The sequence below is a fragment of the Epinephelus moara genome, chromosome 4 (assembly GCF_006386435.1).
Source record: "Epinephelus moara isolate mb chromosome 4, YSFRI_EMoa_1.0, whole genome shotgun sequence".
Lineage (NCBI taxonomy): Eukaryota > Metazoa > Chordata > Actinopteri > Perciformes > Serranidae > Epinephelus > Epinephelus moara.
In genome coordinates, this window is record NC_065509.1 from 13,987,112 (window position 1) to 14,007,111 (window position 20,000).

Consider the following 20,000-nt stretch of genomic DNA (forward strand, 5'->3'; position numbering starts at 1 on the left):
CACACAAACACACACACACACACACACACACACACACACACACACACACACACACACACAATCGGCTTGATATAACCCCTGATAGCGGTGCACACACAGACAGACACACAAACATCCACACCCACACAAACCCTATAACATCTGTCTAATCTTCTGTCGAACATGGTGTATCGAGCTCACACCACCATCAAGGCTCGGGGCCAGGGACGATGTCGGGGCCATGCAAGGCCTTGGGCTTTTAGCCTGGCTCAGAAAGTGAGTGAACTGCGGCATCCACCAAACAGACTTCCAGTAATCCTCTGAAACATGAAATCCTTGACATTTTGGCTGATTTCCAATTTATAAATTTAATATCGCCTAGTGAAATATAAATGGGGTTAGGACAGATCTGACTACAACCTGAGTATATGCAGATTTTGGGAGTGGTGTGTTTGTGAGAGGAGAGAAAGTCAGGTCAATGCAATTATACAATACGCATTAAACAAACCAAGATAAAGTGCCGTGAGGCATTTTGCAACATGGCCTGTCCTTTCTCTTGACACGTGTTTTTTGTGTGCAAGTGTGTGTTTTGTACAGGAATATAAAAGGAGGTGTTAATCACTAGTTCTCACCTGTGTCTGGTGTCCCGGTTCCTGATAATAAGCCATAAAGGAGCGTTTAAAAAGGAGAAAAGAGAAGGTAAAAACAATCATTTATGATGCTAACGAGAGTCACTCAGAATTTCATAGGCCTACAATGAGTCAATTTTCTCCTCATAAAGTGAGATTAGGGTTGATTTAGACGGCTGTATTGTTTCACATTAAATATTAACCTAAACAGGAAGCTTTTTGGCATTTCCTCCCAGAGGACAGGGAAGTATCAAATACAGACACTATGAAACCTCCGTCTGAACCAGAAATATTAGTCAGAGATACAATAATAACAGAGAATGAGAGAGTAAAGTTACATAAGGAGAACACTTTACAGGACAAATGACTGTGCAATCCCATCGAGATTCTACGCTTGAGAAAATACAGAAATAGAGAATGTAGTGCCTGCAGCGCAGTAGGAGATATCATCGTCATAATCCACGGAAAAAAATATCTTTGTTTCACAGCAAAGACTTTCAGCTGCTCTCACATCCTAAAGAGGTAGATTAGAGCCTGTGATGTCTGAACCTCACACACTCTGCTTGTGCATGGAGACAAACTTCAGAATGTGTTCTGTTGAGATCAAACAGATCACAACTGCAGATGCCGACCAGAGCTAATGCCATACTAACCCATATCAGCCCAGCTAATTTTGTTCTAATTGTGCTCAAGTCAATCCGATGCTCAAAATCCCACTGCTTCCCACTGTGGGAGATCCCTATCAAGATCAGTCTCCTCTTATCACATGCATACCCAACAAGATTGTGATACTCACTTGAGTTCCAGTATGGTCCTTGTGTATCCATCAGGGTGGACCCTGCGGATGAAGTTGAAGTCGCCCACGTAGAGAGAGCCGTCAGGGCCGCTGGCCAGCGCCACGGGGGCGAAGAGCATCATGTCCCGAGCAGCGCCACTGCAGCTTGGACCGCAGGGGACACTCCGGTAAAAACCATTCCCCATCACAGTGCTGATGACAGGAGGCTGCTGGGAGAGGAAGACGTTCTCCCCGTTTCCCTTGTGAAGGATTCCTGGGGAGGGAGGAATGCAAGAAATAATTTCAAGCAGGGCTCAAAACAAACTTTTGAAAGTGGCAACGAGGCATCAGCTTTTGAAGCTGAAAGTAAGGCTGCCATTTTAGTTACCTTATATTTTGAGTTATTACAATACTATGCAGTTATATGACAGTCTTATAATAAATATTAAATTTTTTATTACAATAACTGAACAAATTCTTTGTAGACTGTGTTTCATCTGATACTTAATACAATTCAAATCTTAAGTGCAACTTAATTTGCTTCACCAGCGTGTCGGAAACAGATGTCTGTGCGTAGGTGAGTAAACACACCAATCCTACATGAACAATTTCTGCCACATTTTTAAGTTTGTGATATTTCACATGACAGTTTTTCTGTTCGTTTTTTTTTTGTTTTTTTTTTGTCTGAGCTCGTCTTACTGGCTTTAGGTAGATGGCAGTCATTTGGATAAAGGTGTCATTTATCAAATTTACTAATTTTGATGACAGCTGTGGGGTTTAGCTGATCAAACCACACCCACACCACCCTAATGAAGCAGATGAACTGAGTGTTTAACTTACACGTCAAACAAAATCTGATGTTTTTGCATTTTTCTACTCAGATTGTTTGACATTTAACAAGAAATATTTGATGTTATAGAGAAGTAATTACAATTGAAGCCATTTTTTTAGGGGGCTTTAATGGTGGTTTGTTAGTATTGTAGTATGATGTCACCTTGTCATTCAGACTCCTGTATTTTTGCTATGTTTGCGTCATGGACCTCAGCGGAAATGAAATGGAAAACCTTGGACTTTATTGTGTTATCCTTGACATTTCTGCAGTTCTGTGAGATTTTATATAGTCCTTTGTGAATGTCAAGATTTATCTTGTAGCATTTTTGTCCTAAACTATTTATTTGGGACACACTGCATGTGATTGAGTCAAAGAAAACACAACCTCAGTACTGTATCCCCTACCACCGACAAAAAAACACACCAGTTTGATTCAGTTACATTTTTGCATTTGAAAATAAGGGCAGGTGTGGCACTTAGCTTCAATATGCCAAACACAAAACCAGACAAAATATTAACAAAAACTGTATGCAAATATATTGTTGCTTCTCACCGCTGCGTATGTTGAGGGCGTGGTGTTTGTCCAGAGACCACCCTCCCAGGTTTGAGGGGACCAGTTCAAATCCCTGCATCAGAGCAGTCCTCCTCTCCCATTGGATAACGCCAGGACATGATTCATACTCGTAGCCAACAGACACTGAAATGCAAACACACATAAGTGGGCTCGATGTTACGCGCAGTAATGACTATGTGCTGCAGACCCGCTGTGTCTAACACCACAGTACGTGAGGCAAAATGACTGCGTGCGGCTGTATTTGTATAGAACTTGACAGTCAGACTTTTACACACGCACACACATTCCCTATCTCTCTCAAAACTATACTGTATTGAGTGGTGAGACAGATGAAAGGCCTGTGGCGAGACCTCATCAGTGTGTGTGTTTGAGAGAGATCAGTGAGAAGTGGAGGCGTAATCAGGAGGAGCCCGTCTTCATGAAGGAGCCCTAGAATTAGCTGCTTGGCCTCTTAGTTGTAATGATACGCTGTGCAGCTTCCCACTACAACTAACAACTATCAACAGCTTTTTTTTTTTTTTTTGGCTTGGCAGGATTAAATATGTTTCGACAGTAATTTACCACTTCAGACTTGGAATGCGTTTAAAAAGCAGCAGGTGACAACGCCGTGGTAGCTCTCAAAAACATGTAAACACACAAACACACTTACATATATGTTTTTCTGAATCACAATAACACATACGTACAGAACCAAATACTGTATATGCATCAAGTCTCTCTATTGGAGTCTAAGTTGGCACTGAGGCTGAGGAGCGCAACTTATGTTGTAATTGTCGGCAAAATTGTAATATTATTGATGTTCAAGAGTGCTGACATCACTAAAGTAAGATTCGAAAATAATGTTAGACTCCATGGAAATAACAAACGCATCCAAACTGTGATCGCTAGTGTTTCTTTAACCAAAAAAACTCAATCTCATCAGGCAAAAACAGCAAAGTTTGCTGAAAGGTGACAAATGTACATGCCTTCTTTAGTTTAAAGCTGCATTAATTTTGTTGGCCACTTGGAGACAGCGGAAGAAGCTGTAAACACAACACTGACATAATAACACCATACAGTGAACTTATTAGCACAGTTGCTCACTTACACATCTAACAGACAGAGCAACATTAGCATTTATGTCACTAGCCAACTGACAAATGCAAGTCCAACATTTACTCTCCTGTTGATTACCAAATATCTGGCATTTAAGCAGCTAAATGCTACGTTCACATGCTAGTCGCTAACTTTGCCTTTCTGCCGTTTGATACGATGGAGTGTGTGGTGGCTTCATCAGAGCTTTTACACTGAAAACAGCTGCCTGCTGTGTCTGGAAACTACTTTGATGATGTTTGCTGGCTGGAAAATCAAAATAATGAGCTGAAAGACACTGAAGCATCAAGCTGAGGAGACCTGCAGAGTTGGGTGATGATTCTCTGTGGTGCTGAAATTACACTCAGTAGTTTACAAGTAAAGCCTTTTTATATCACATGCCCAGCGTTAGATTGCTTTGAGTGGCTGGGAGTGAGTGTTGGTTAGAAGACACTTTTTACTGTAGAGGAGTTAACCTGAAAGAAAGAAGTCATCACATCTTTTTTTCGGTTATGTGATGTTTGAAACGTTTTGCCCACTTTTGTTTAATGTATGGAATTAAAAGCACCCTTTAAGGTACTGTATAATTAAAGCAGTAGGAATTCATTACAGCCACAATTTAAAATGATAAAACATTGCTTAAATTAAGATAATGACACACTGTAAAGTGAGGACAACTTGACGCGTGTGACACAAACACGGTAGAAGAATAGTCGTTGCTGTCAATCACTGTTGGCACTGATCTCTCTCTCTCTGTCTTCATTGTAAACCGACATGCATCTGATTTGATGGGCACACAAGGGGAACTGGGGAGCAAAGCCAGCATAAAGACCACGGGAGATGGTGGAATACGTAAGTAGGGGCGCTCACATTATGTACAAACTCAGGAGATTCCCTCTAACGCAGAGAGAAACTCTCAGTAGCCACATGGGGCCAACTTAAATCTCCAACTCAATGCTACAATCGATAAAGTGATTGGGGAGGGAAAATAATGGGTAATTTGGGACACTGGGGATAGTGAAAGAGAAAAAGAAACCGTATAGTGTTGGACAAAAGTTCTGAGTCGAGGAACTATCGCTGAAGTTCATTCAAAAGGTTCATTTGTTTCAATTTTGTGTCTTAAGCTCTGATAGGCTTGTGATCTTGAGTTTTTGAAGGGCAGAGAGAGAAGTGAGACGCACAGAGTTTAAATTTATATTAAAGTAAAATCAAAACACGTGTCTTCAAATATAACACATTTGTATTGTGTAATTTCTGACCCTTGAAGTCACATTGTACCCCCCTTGAAGAGCCTGTTTCATGGCCTGGAAACCAATCCATCCTTATGAAAATGCATCAAAAGGTTGCCATAAATACATTGCCGTCAGCAGGGACATTGTCCCGTTTTTTTAAACCTACAATAAAACTTATTTCATTTGAGGAACAAGGCTTTTCCAGGACAAAACGGGCAAAGCAATCTCAAAGGGAAAGTGTCAGTGTTTTGAGAACTGCTTCACAACCGAATATTACTGTGGCTATATTACAAGAAACGACACACACATGTACACACTCTCTCTCACAAACAATACACATGCAGTCCGTAAACGCACACTCGATATCTCACAGGTGAAAGCTTTCATTCCCCTCTGCTGGAGCCTCAGGCAATGTGTTCACCCCAGCAAACAGAGCATGATCTCCCTTTCTCTTGTTCTTTCTGGCTATGTGTGAGCACATGAAGTGTGTGGAGACGCACACACGTGCTGGCGGAAACGGGAGTGTGTGCTTGTCTGTGTCGCTGTGCCAACAAAGCACCAGGATCCATTAGAGCGGAAAGGGGTTGGGGGTGGGGGTGGGGCTGCAGCTCCCAATATGGGGAAAAAAATGTGCTTAATTTGAAGGATAAATTTGTTTTCCACTTAGATGTGAAGATGTGACTGCTCGCCTTCACATTAGTTAAAAGTTTAGATGAGCTGCTCAACATAAACTGGTCACAGAAAAAAAAAGCCTCAAAAAATAATGTAAAACAGCACAGTTCTTACATTAAAATAGGCTGTATGGAAAACAGAGACACAGCATCGAGTGGTGAATGTGTCTGCATGTCACCTATACATCAGCAGGCACATTTATGCAGACTTTACACTGTTTTTTATGCTGCCTGGGAGATTTATCCTGTAAATCCGGTGTTTTTTTATTTTGTTGAAACTCTTTTGAATCTTTGGGCTCTATGTTGGTACCTTGGTGACTCACCGTGCGCCACAGTGGGAGGAGAAGCGTGGTAGAGGGTGTGGCAATGCCAATCTAGCAGCGCACTGCAATCTTTACGCTCAGAAAGAGTGCATCTCGTATGGTCTGCTGCCCTCCTGCTCAGAGCAGGACGACAGCTCAGCGTACTTGTGTTCCATAATATTTTGGTCACTTTATTTGTCAAAACACATCCATAAAATCTTCCCTGAAGTCATATAAAAATCCCCTTTATTCAGGTTTTGTTCATCTCTCCACTTTCGTTGTACGATTTCCAGCCAGCTGACACATGACTGCACAGGAAAAAACAACATTTTATTTCGGTTATGTCTTGAATGCCAACGATTAATGAGTGATTCTTACCAGCTCTGTCATTTAAGACAGTGAGTGGTCTGTGCCAAAGATCTTTCCTTTAAACTAGTGACTCTACAGCCATCTGAAAGCAGCAGGTATTTCCATCTGCAGTCTCTCACAGGAGTGATGGTGCACACTGTCAAGCCACAATTACGCACGGCAGACAGGTCGGTTTTGTAAAATAAGGATCAGACTGTTGCAAAATAACCACAGCAGCATCATATTTGTTGTTATGATTAATTATTCTACAGTTTCTACTGCAAATCAACAGGCGTGTCAGAGACGGATGCATTTATACAGTTCCAGGAAAATTATGATCATTTAAAACTCCTCTTTCCGCTAATAACTCTCCCAGGATGGTCCGTTCCTGCCAGTCTTTCAGTAGGTGTTTCCATTCAACGGCTGCCTGCCTCATCTTTTTTAAACAACTTTGGCAAAAGTGTCGCCTGAATAGGTTTTGTAATTTTAACACAGGCAGACATGCAGCTGCTGTGAGCAACATGATATGATGGAGACTGTTGATTTTTAAAATACCAATTTATTTGTGGATCATTACCAGGGTCACGTTTATGTGGCAATATGAAGATAAAAAGGGTAACAATTTGGTTTCCCGCAATTATATCTGCAAACTTTGAACTTTAAAAATAATTCCGGGACAAAAAAACAGCACGCCATGTATTAAATACTTTTGGTATGGTACTACAGTGGTATTTCAGATAGTTAGTGTCATTGTGATGACAAATTAACTCACACGCTAGTATGCATGGAGACCGTGGTAACCGTCAGACCATAAGCACCCCCACAGAAGTGAACCCAATTCTCTTGGCAGTATATTTGAGGTGCTGTATTCATATCTGAAGCTCTGCAGGTCCAAGACAACAGGAAGTTTCCTTTGAAGAAAACTCTCCACAGGATTGTTAAACTGCCAGTGCATCATGACAGGAAGAGCTCTGTGTTTAAAAGGGATGAAAGTAATGAATATGATTGGCCATGTTTGTTACAGCCTCTGATGCACCCACCTATAATGTATGATAATGTATTCTTTCTGATCCCACCCCATGCCTAAGTACGCCACAGGTGCGCCAGAGGAGCCTGGCCACGAAATTACCAAAAGTGCGTTTGGCACGCTTCTGATGCACTGGGCAGGGCATGCATGACTGTGATCTGGGCACTGATGGGTTCATGAAAAGTAAGCCCGTGGTGTCCTCTTTGTGCTTACAGAGCAACAACAAACCCACCATCCAAATAAAAAAGAAAAAAGAAATAATCTTAAATTTCTCCCGCCGTTATATCGTGGTATTATTTCCATGCAAGGACTTTACTACAGAGAATGTACAAAGTCTGTGAGTTGTTTCTTCTAAACATTAATAGGCGTGTGCACATAAGCTGTTGCGTGTACGCACGTATTCAGGACAGCCCCTCCCTCACTGAAAATATGTTCTACCACATGCCAGGAACTATACAGAGGAAAGGATCAGGGGAAAACATGAGAAGAGAGAACAGTGGAGGGCAGAGGAAGACAGGACAGACGCAACAGGGGAGATCAGAGAGAATGGAGGAAATAACAAGCAGGGAGGAGAAGAAAAGGGAGTTCAGTTAAGGACAGAAACACAGGAAACACAGTGAGGGTACAGAATGGGAGGCGAGGGAAGGGGGTAAAAAGGGCAGGGAGGAAGGTGGTTCAGCAAAGCGGGGCAAATTAAAAAAAAACTATAACACAGGAGTTGAGAAAAGGTGAAAGATCAGGGGAGAGAGCTCGAGCAGATGAAATGCAGCTCTAACAGATAAGGAGGAGTGGGGATGGATCAGGAGGAGAGAGAAAGCCGAGGGACGGAGAGATGCAATCTTTGTTCGAGACCATGCACTCGAGTGGACATAGCTTCTGGTATGCCTGCGATATCTCAGTGCTTATGGAAAGCTCTCTCTCGCAGCTCCACTGTTTGTCTACAACCTTCCACAAGAAAAAAGCGGTGAGCACAGAGAGCAGAAACATTATCTCTCAAATTACCGATAGAAAGTTCAGAAGTTTAAGCCTCGATGGCATCTTTTAAACGGCCATTTTTTGCCATAATGAACCAAGGGTGCAATAACACTAACAGTTTTTACATCCAGTATATCTTTTTTTTCCACAGGTGAGAAAGGACATCGGGTAAAAAACAGAGACAATGGGCCTCATTCCTGCAAACTTTCCATGCACAGATTTGTATTTTGCACAGGCACACATTTTTCTCCATAGAGCCAGTCCTGTCAAAACTGTCGGGTAGGGCAATCTCCCTGCCACTGCGGATGATATCTTTACTGCCAGTTACCCTACAGTATATTTGTCGAGCCATACACCTTTCTATTCTTTCTTCTCAACACTGTTCCATTTTTTTCTGCTGTCTGAAGGACCTGGAAAGGTGGTACAGAATCTAAACTGCTCGCTGTTCACCTGTCCGCAGGAGCCACTTCCCAATCCATTTATTACATGTTTCAAATTTTCTCGCTAATGATATTTGACCTACAGTGAGCACTTCCTATCATTCTGGTAAATCTGCAGTTGTCAAAGCACCATTACAGACACTAGACCTAGATACGGCAAAAATCATTTATTATCAGGCAATTTTCAATCTCTCATTTCACAGCAAGAGACTGCCCATTAGCAATTGGTTGATTACCTACTGAATGGTCAATCATTTACAAGACGATTTCCAATCAGCCTCCGTGTTAATGGGGAGGATGATAACATTTCTGATTTAGTGTTGTTAGATTTGAGCACTTGACAGAGTTGAACCAAACATCTTATTTTAAAGGGTTGAAAATTGGTAACCTTTCGTTTCGAATTATTTTCTCAGTTTGCATCCCATCTGAGGACATTTCACTGTATAATTCAGCAATGTTATGTCTAAAAATACTATGGCAATGAGGCTAGGCTATACAAATCCATTTTCCCATGGATACCCGAGCCCTGTTTTAAGGAATAGTTAAATATTTTGGAGAGTATGCCGATTCATTTTCTTGTTGAGCGTTAGATATGATGAATGATGCCATTCTGTGCATGAAATATGCAGTGAGAACAAGGAGATTAGCTTAGCGTAACATAAAGACTGCAAACGGGGACACAGCTAGCATGTCTCACTTCAGAGTTTGCAAATTCGCCTAGTGACACTAAAGCTCAGTGATTACTTGTTAACATGTTTAATTTGTGCACAAACAAAAATGTAAAAATGACAGAGAAGTGAATGGGTGACATGGGAACTGTGGAGGTTGCATTTAATGCACTTGGCCAGTGAGTTAAAGGATTACTTCACACACAAAATGATCAGTTAGTCAGATAAGTACGGAGAATACGGCTGAATAAATGTGACTTGCATTATACAGCATATTTATAAACAGATGTTTTGATATACTTTTGCTGCTGTTAAATGCATCCATGTTTTACTTAAATTCAAGTACAAGTACTTTCTCTGTTTTTGGATTAATCGTTCACCTTGGAGGTATGTGAGATAAACAAGGTTTTCTTTACATATTCAGTGTAACAAGGACGAGTAATTGATATACAAATAAAGTCTCCCTTTAAACACTAGGACCACCAGGATGCCCCAGATGTAGATAGCTACTTAATAAATCCAGAGGGAAGTTTAGGCATCCTGTAGTTTATATGACACATTCAAAACACTGATACACGCGGGGATAAAGAATAGAAACATTAGAATAAAAACACAGCTGTGAAATGAGAGTCTAGCCACTGAGACTACTACAGAGAACTGTCAATGATGATGTGCACTGATGTTTTCTTATTGTTCTCTTACTTAAGATAGAAATCAGAAAACATTTGAAAAGCAAGGCGCGTTGTATATATATTCTACCTACCAGTAGCATAAGTGAGGCCCCAGACCTCCTGGCCGTAAACATCAGTCTTGTTCCACACCAGCCTATGGACCAGGCCAGGCCCAGCGGGATACCAACGCTGGTACAACCTTCCCTGGACGGATGCACGGACATGCACCTTGGACAGACTGCCCAGTGGGGAGATGGGGGACAACAGGGAGGGAGGTGTGAGGAGGATTCTCAGCAGAGAGAGGTAGCCTGCAGCGCGGGTGCTCAAATAGTTCAGCTTTGAAAAGGCTCCTGGGATTGAAACTTCCTCCTGCACCGCCTATGAAAGATGGAGAGCAGGATGAGAAATAAAGGTGAAAGAGGGAGCAATTAGAGAACAGTTCAAGAAAAAATATATATTTCATCATTACTTTGTATTTGCATAATGAGCTCACTTAATTAGGGTGTTTGACAGGTACAGCAAGAAATAGCCTTCACGGTGAGATGCAGTGAGTACACTGAATATGTGTTAGCTGTGTTACAATAATAGTCATAAAATGAACATTTTCATGAAGAACATAATGTTTCTTTGTTAAAGATTATCTTTTAATGAATGGACTCTAAATAATGATATCTGTAACATGAGGGTTTTCTTTTAAAGAAAATAAAGGAAAAAAACTCATATATCCTCTACCTGCCAGACTAGTAAATAAACAGCCAAGCTCATCTCTCTGATAAACAGTAAACAAGCTGCTGCAGCAAACATTCATTCATCCAATGTAATATTCCTCTTGGCTAAAATCAGATACCATTTGAGTCACTGATTACCTTAAATCAAATTATCTCTAAGACGAGTATCTCTGACACATTTTCATCAAAAGTCTTAAGGCTTTGATTCCGTTTCTTGACACAGGTGAACACAGTGGGTGTCACTAAGCTCACTGTGAACACTAAGTACTGTTCTTTTCCATTTATTTTCTCACTGCCTGTTTGTCCTAAGGTGTTATTTGTTGTGAGGATAAAATGTTCCTTCATTTTGACGATGTGTTCATTTCCAATTTCATCAGATTTCGTAAAATGAGCTTGAACTTGTGCACAAAATGTTTTGTGGATATGAAAAATAATATTTGGAAAAACATCTTTCTTCTGCCACAAAAAAAGATCTTGTGATCATGGCACAAATTGGATGTGACATTTTCTGCAGTCTATCATATGTCCAGGTAACAAGGAAACAACTTTCTGTGTACCCAGAATTTAAGTTGGAACTGAAATGAGGTCAGGGTGGTTTTGGTCACTGTGAAAAAAAAAATCTTAGGAGTCACATTGGAGGGTAAATATATAATCACCAGTCTGACCTCCACACCTGACTTTCAGCCATCTCATTTGCTTCCGTGGTGGGAAAGTATATGGATGGAGTACAAATTTGCATTTTGCTCATTCCTTATTTGCATGATGCAAATACGAATTGAGCTAAATTTGCAAAATCCTGTGAGACCAGGTTGGTTTGTTGCTGAGCTGTAACAAATTGAGTCGAAGCTTCATTCTTACTGCCTGTCATCTGTAGACATCGAGTAGTGCTTTGTTACATTCTATATTGTATTTAAATGGATAGTTTAGATAGGAGTACTGTCATGGAAGCTAATCACTGTGCTGCTGAATGTGGGGGCAACAGCAAGAAGTATATTAGCCACCTAAAAAAATCATTTTAAGTTTAAGTGTATGCTGTATTTAGAATATTTTCACTGCTTTACCTGTCAGACAGCCCTTTCCAACGCAGAACTAAAGCTGTTATATCCATCTATGCTCTCTTCAAAGCCATCAGACTCCATTAACAAAAACAGTAATTTTACCTTACAGAACACAGGAGCTGCTGGTCTACAGCTGCTTTGATCAGTTAGTTTGCTTGTGTCATTGTGTGACTTTGGTGAGTCAGAACTAACACCTTAAAATACAGAAGTCACACAGTAACACAAAGAATCTTGACTGATCAAGGCAGCAGTAGACCAAGAGCTCCTGTGTTCAGCAAGGTAAAATTACTATTTTTGTCAATGGAGTGTGGCACCTTCAAAGGGAGCATAGATAATAGCTTCCATTATCCACTGGAAAGGGCTGTCTGATGGCAAGGTAAAGCAGTAAAAATATTCTAAATAGAAGGTACATTTAAACTCCAGTGCCGGCCGTCATCTACTGTAGGTAATACACTGACTATAGATAAGTGCCTCCTACAACCCCACTACAAAAAAATCCAAACTATTCCTTTAAGTAGTTTCGTACCTGTAGCTCGGGTACTGCTGGCCCCTTCTCTGCGCATGCCCCTGTGTATCTAGGAAGCGGGTAGGGCAAGACCAGCGGGTAGGGACTCAAAACACTCCTGATGTCACATTTAGGAGGCTGAACTTCCTCCCTGGACATGGTCACCTGATCCAAAACAAGGAAGTTGTTGTTTGGTGTCCAGATGGTGCGTGTCTGTGGCAGGAAGGGTGGGCGCTGGAACATCAGGGTCATAGACATGGCGCCCAAAGTCACCAAGTCAAAACTAGAGTTAAATGACATTAAGACAGAATAAGATTGGAGCACAAGGAGAGAGAGAGAAAAGCATACATTTTGTGTATTCTGTGTGTGGATGTCTCTACCTTCCATCCTGCCTACTAATAGTGTAACCATACTCTGGATGCTGTGGGAAGGTGATGTTGACTCCAACCAGAGGAGAGCCGTCCTGCAACGCGATGCTCCCTCGAATCACAGCCACCCGACTGGAAAAACAAAGGCGGGAAGCAGAGAGGGAGTGAGAAACGGAGAGAGAGAGATACACGGAGAGCAGCAGAGATGACAGGTTTACAATGATGGAGAACATAATGATTGTTTGAAGAGAGAGGCATATTGTGACGCACTAGCCAAACGACCTTGTGTGTGAAGAAAACCAACTGCATTTATTCTGCACAGTACAGTTCCCTTCTTTAGCACAGAGAAATCTGCCAGAGATTGCCAGGATACAAGGACCATAAATATAGCTTCACCCACAGTAAAACCTTTCAACACCCTGTCATATAAAAAACAAAACTTCCACATCATGTTTATATTACAGTGACAGTGGTACCTGCAGCAAAAAGGGAGTGTTGTTCTTTAAATAGACCTTAAACCATCAGTCACATTCAGACTATTTTGAAATATTCATCATGATTTTACGGGTAAAGTGTGAAATACACTGCTTAAATCTAGAATAATCGCTGAACTGGTCAAATGAAGACAGATCAGGATGGACACGTGGTGCACACGCACACACACACACACACACACACACACACACACACACATACATACACATATTCATTGATGGAGCCTATCTGTTACTCCAGAAGAGGGATAAATGAAGGATGGCGAGGTTTCTCCGGGTGGCTTCACTGCCCCGTTTGTTACTCCTGTCCTGAAAGCTGCCATCGATTTCCCCTCTGAAAAAACTGCCAAATAATTAATTTATTTGTTTATTCGACAAGTAAACCGGGGGAGAAAAAAAAGGCACTTTGCCATTTTTCAGAGGGATCACTTCATGTTTTTCAATCCGAACTTTCTAGGTCATCATCTTGCCAGTGAGATGTATTTCCTCTCTGAGATGGTTGTGAGAGGCCACTGAAAAATTGATGGGGACACCTTTATGACTGGTGTAACCGAATGACACATGAATATGTAACAAACAAATACACTGCAGTTGTAGCCTGACACTGATACCCGAGGACGACGCACTGCTGTGTGACTGCTAATATCCAGGGGAACACAGATCACTAAGCACTGGCTTGTGAGCACATGAAAAGCCTCATTTACATGCAAACACACACTCTCGTTAAACAAATAATGGGCAATGGACAATTCATCGCAATAATACAGATGTATTTACTTCATTACCTACTTGTCATGTCTGTCTACATACTATATAGGAGGACAACTCAAGGACGCAGACATGCAAAAATAAATACATGACGGCATTGGCATGCACACGCAGATCCAGGCAAACAAAGAGTATACAATACCTGGTATCAAAGGGCACGTCTCCAGGGAGAGTGTGTGTGGCCGCCTTGCCAAGGAGGAAGCGTATGCGGCGGTAGAAGCTGTGAGTGTGTGTGCTGGCGGGCGAGGGGGGAGCGGTGGGGGGCAGCGGGCTCTGCTGCAACAAGGCCAAGGGGTCGGCAGAGCCGTGACACAGGGGGTCAGAGCCGCAACTCAGCTGCTCGCAACAGTCTGGGTCCACGCAGTCCATGAGGCCATCTGAAATGGACAGGGAGTTAAACATGTATAAAATAAAATACACAAACAGCATTAGGTGAGGAGAGGGTTGTTTAGGGGGAATTTACACAGTTAATATAGCGGAGACATTAACATCTTTATTGTGCATAGTTAATAAAGGCTTAAATAGATTTAAGTGACTAAGGTGCTGAGAACTCATTTCTATTCTAAAGGCCAAGGTAATGTATATATCCGCAGTGGAAAGACATGAAGATGAAACCATAAAACCTCACGACTGCCGAGAAGTAACTTTTACACTTCTGGCCAGTGAGAAACTCTACTGGAGTAATCTAATCTACAACAATGAACTGCATATGCATCATCATAATCACGAATATCAATCAAATGAAATTCATTAGGAGCCATCAGTGTACAATTATAGCATCTATTGTTATAAATCAGACCTGAATCACCAGCATTATTTGAATGTGATCCATTAAAGTCCAGCGTAAACAATGAGCCGCAGATACAAACCAAGGCGGCAGGTAATAGGAGCCAGGCTGGCATTTGTGTTTCCTATTTCAAGCCCGTTTCTGAAAAGGCAGGAAACAGTGCTGACATTTAAATGCATCTGACCACAGAGCAGAGAGCGAAAGGCCAACAATATTCTATTATAACCTCCTCCTACAAAGGTAGCATAGTACAATAGTTGATTTCCATAAGATTCACTACTTCAACTTGAAAGCACACTATTAACTGAAATTCTAATATCACTGTCATTAAAAGGACGTGCACGTTTGTAGTTTATTATGCAGGCATTGTTGTTTACCTTTACACACACTAGGCACAGTAAAAATGTAGATTTTGAACATATGTAATACATAAATATGTATGATTTCACTGCCTAGTGTGGAAAAATGCTGTTTTTTCAAGAGGAAGAACAATACATGCGCTTCTCTCCCCCATCCAGGCGGAATAATTGAAACTCTCTTCAAAGTTCCTCTTTATTCTCTGATTACTTGTGATAGCATCTTTCCATCTCTGTCTATCTTCAGAGACAAAAAGATTGCTCCGAGAGAAGGCTATGAGAGCCTACGGTATATCTGCCAATTAAGGGAGATGGCTGAATTGTGTGGTACAAAATTATAGTATCTCAAAGTATGTGCAGAGAGGCGGAGGATAGAAAGATAAGAGAAGTGTAAGTGTTCTCCATAAGGCTTTGTCAGTGAGTCTTCCTTTAGCATAACCATCCCTTAACTGATAGTTTGACACCTACAGTACAGACACTTCATCGATATTCATGAGGCATCATAATACCATATAATACCTTACAGTATGCTTTTTGCATATAGTGCAATTCACTGTAGTGTGGAGAGAAACCTGTCCCTTCCTCTACCCACTCACCACCTCAACCTCTACTTCACTACTCATACAGAGACAAAGAAAATACATATTGTATTAAATGGGTAGTCCAGCAATTTAATATCGCACTTCCATTGAGTGTGTCAAGCTTGATAAACACTAATAGCACCTTTTTGTTGGGTGCTGCCTGCCTAGCGACGCCAAATTTTGGGAAATATGTTTATTTGCTTTTTTGCAAAGAGTCAAGTTAAGAAAATTTTATTTGTGTAACCGAAAATATTAATTGGGGGGGTCAAACATATGGCCCAGGGGCCAGAACCGGCCTGCTAAAGGGTCCAATCTGGGCCACTGTATGAATCTGCACACCTAATTGATGCCCTTGTGAAGGCTAACAGGTGCCAGGTTTCAGGAGTGTTAAACAGTAAGTAGCATACTTCATGTAAAATGCTGCTTCAGAAGCTTTTCTCTGGTCAATTGGCAGCAGTACAAAAGAATCTGTATCAGACTTCTATCTTAAAACAACACTGGAGGAACCATACTGCTGAGGCGTTGTCAAAACCTTTGCAAATGGTTTGTATGGCAGGGGAAAACTTAACCTGCTTCCTTAGTAGCTTCCACTTTAGTTTGGTGTGGTGATGCCGGCTAATGTATGGAAATAATGCACATGAAATGATGATGAGTAGCAGACCGACTGAATGTGGAGAAACTGAGACATACTGTTGAAATCGTATAAATGATGAGATCAATACTGCTCATATCTATTCACTCAATATAAGGTGACAGCCAGCTGCCAGTTAGCTTAGCATAAAGACTGGAACCAGGGGGAAGGGCTACCCTGGCTCTGTTCGAACGTAACAAAATCTGCCTACAAGGACCTCTAAAGCTCACTGATTAAAATCTCATTTGCTTAATCCATACAAAAACCACAACAGCAATTTGTGGTTTTATGGGGGGTTATATGACTAAACCTTGGCCAGACGCAGTAACTTCTTGGAAATCTGGCAACCTGGCAGGGACGTAGAGACTCCAGGAACTTGTTGCTCTTTTTATCAAATGGGCAGATCAATTGACTGTATTGATCTTCTCATCTAAGTCGTTACAACAAAGTATATTTCAGGGCTGACTAATAAGCCTTATGACCACTGACCAACTGGCCTTTATGTGTAAAATCAGTGGAATGTCCCTTTAAAAAGGGGCCCAGTTTGTTTAAGATGTGACTGAATTAACAGTTAATACTCTTGAATATAATGAGTAAATGCATTAAGTCCAAAGTGTGACAGTCCCACACATGAGACATCCATTAATACTAAAATATAATGAGAACAATGACATAATCTATACAGTACAATTGAAAAACCATCAGTGCCCACGCTGCTGGCAGGCCACAGTCCTGCTATGACTTGTTTCCTTTATTCAGCTCCTGTTTTATAGTCCACAGGACATTTTTTATTGTATGGCTCTGAGGTTATAATCCACGGTAAGGACCAATAATTCATGTTTTGAGCAGCCATCTACACTGACTTTCTGAAGTGTTGGCTCAGTCAGTCATGCCGCTTTGGTAAACAATGTGCGAAAAAAAAAAAAAAAGGTTACATTGCAGCTATCAGCACCCGGCGCCAGCCAAAAAAAGGACTACAAAACAGTATGTATGTGTTTGAGGTTTCCCGCTGCTGTGTGCACTGATTCAAACGCCACACAAAATGGGGAACCAAGCAAAAAAAATAAAAAAAAAAGAGAGAAAAAAAACAGGGACGCTTTTCCTCCAAACAAAAGAGACACTACCTTGTTTGCAATGATGGATTACAACACTGGCTTAACAGGCATGTCCATAATGGATATTTGATGGAGTTTCAAAAACGAATGGGCACAGTTTAAAGGATTGTAATATTGCACTATGTTCTCAAAACTTGTTGTTATGTATTGGAAAACAGCCTTAGATGGGGCTGAAATGGCGAGGAAAAGATTGCAATGAGCAGAGCTGCCTCTACTGCTGAAATTTTCCTTTCTTGTCTCTTCACCTGAGGATAGAACAACGCAGCTACGAGGCTGAGCGACACACACCTCTCACCTGTCAACACACACCTCATAACCAAAGAAGCAGAAATCTATTCTGCATGGTTTGCTGTATTTAGACTTGAGAAAATTTCTCTGAGTGCCTTTTATCCTAGCAGGTGGTATGCATATTAGACATTTAGCTGTGATAAGAGGGAAAAACAGACATACACACTGCGCACAAATGCATGCACACTCACACACACACACACACACACACACACACACACACACACAAATACATATTAAATATAATAATGACCAGCGGGACTCTACAGGAGTCTCCGCAGGACTGGGACAGCACAGAGGGATACTGGGGGGGGGGGCAGTGAGGCAGCTTTTTCGGCGGGAGAAACAGGACGAGAAGTAATGGAATGGACAATCTGCCACAAAGACAGAAATGAAAGAGGTAAGAAAGAGAGAAAGAGATAGAAAATGATAGATGATGTTAGAATGTCACCTCCGTCGTTGTCTGTTCCATCACTGCAGTCAGTTTCCATGACAACGCTGCATCCAGGCCCACTCCATCCAGCCTGGCAGACGCAGCGCCAGCCGCTCTGCTCCAGGGTACAGCGCCCATGCCCGCTGCACAACCCTGGGCAGCCGTCTGAAAAGGTGTGTCCCACGAGCACATGTGCACACACAAACACACATTTGTGAGCATGTTGGAGGAGCACAAGATAAAATTTAAATCCTAAATAAAGATAAATTACCTTTCACAACGACGTCCAAATCATGAGTAACTGTGAGGGGGAAAGAAAGTGAGAACTGGGTAAAAGAAAGCAATTGTAAATGGAAATTACTCCAACAACAGTGACACCTTTTTTTATCCTATTAATCATACTAATCAAAATATCACAAGGAATAATTAAAAATACTCCCACATACACACACACACACACACACACACACAGAGCTCACCAATGTTACAGTGTTCTCCCTCCCAGCCAGGCTGGCAGATGCAGGTCCCGTCGTGGCACTGGCCGTGTTCTTCGCAGCGAGGATGGCACGCTCTCTGGTCGCACGCAGCGCCAATCCAACCCTCCTCGCACTGGCACTGGCCCTCTGAGCAAACACCATGGCTGCCACATGGCACCGGGCACAGCTCTGCCGAACAGGTGGGTGGGGATTTGCGTGAGAAAAAAGCGTGTAAGTGTGAGAGGAAAAGAGAGAATGAGAGGGAGGGGAGCAGATGGAGGAATTGAGAATTGGAAGAAGAGAAAAGGTAAAAGAGGCACATGGGACATGGAGAGAGGAAAAAAGTAAAAAAAAAAAAATCCGAATTGGGGGTGAGCCATCGGATATAGGTGAGAGAAAAAAACTAACGATAGAAAAGGATAACCTCCGAGACTAAAAAGTCTACTTTCTCACAATACATAATCTTCCCACCTCTAATAGCTGAGCTCCCTGAAGGAGAAGAAGAGTGAATAGACTCATAATAACAGCCAAATGATTCGTATTTGCACCGCATATTTAAACTACAGGGACTCCAATTCAGCTCTATTATTCTTTTCTGACATTTTGATCAGATTTGGTGGGTATGTTAATACCCTTTCTTTTGCTCCATCTCTCCATCTTTGTCTCTGTCAGCTTTCTCTTTTCAGTATCCCTTTCCCTCCTTCTCCTCTTGCAACATCCCTTTAAAATTCTCTCCTCTTCTTTTTGTCTATTTCCTTTTCTCTGTGCTTCTCACCATCTAACTCTCCCTCCCTCGCTCTTTCTTTCTCTTTCTCTCCCTCCCTCTCTCTCTGCAGAAGCAAAGCCTCATCCATCAGTAAAGAGAGCAAAGTGCTGGAGGCACACAAAGACTACTTATCCAGCTGCAGTAAAAAGTTATTTCAATTTAAATATACATAGCATGGAGAGGGGAGGAAAAAGTGGATTAAAGTTGGAGAGTTTTTCAGCTCTCTATTAGAATTACATTAGCTTAGCTATGCTTCAACAAGACCAGGACGCAGAATTGCTGGGTCCTTTTGATTAAAAGCCCGGCAGGTAGAGAGGGGCCGCTCATATCTCAGATATTCAGCCACGGTCCATCATTATCATGGGCTATATCACCATAATAAGGCATGCATACACCTGAGAGCAGCAGCTAATGCCAATTGCCTGCAAATCGTTGGTGTGCATGGTAAAGCGG

The 20,000-nt window shown here is 41.7% G+C and overlaps 1 protein-coding gene across 1 annotated transcript in view; it reads right to left on the reverse strand.

The window, feature by feature from the left end:
- tenm1 (teneurin transmembrane protein 1) overlaps positions 1-20,000 on the reverse strand; it is a 212,158-nt gene that overhangs the window by 64,748 nt on the left and 127,410 nt on the right. Inside the window, exons 12-21 of the mRNA XM_050042365.1 lie at positions 18,785-18,970; positions 18,577-18,606; positions 18,324-18,470; positions 14,257-14,491; positions 12,865-12,984; positions 12,506-12,767; positions 10,286-10,571; positions 2,768-2,911; positions 1,405-1,657; positions 612-632 (exon numbers count right to left, since the gene is read on the reverse strand). Coding sequence (XP_049898322.1) covers positions 612-632; positions 1,405-1,657; positions 2,768-2,911; positions 10,286-10,571; positions 12,506-12,767; positions 12,865-12,984; positions 14,257-14,491; positions 18,324-18,470; positions 18,577-18,606; positions 18,785-18,970 — 1,684 coding nt within the window. The remainder of the gene's footprint in view (positions 1-611; positions 633-1,404; positions 1,658-2,767; positions 2,912-10,285; positions 10,572-12,505; positions 12,768-12,864; positions 12,985-14,256; positions 14,492-18,323; positions 18,471-18,576; positions 18,607-18,784; positions 18,971-20,000) is intronic.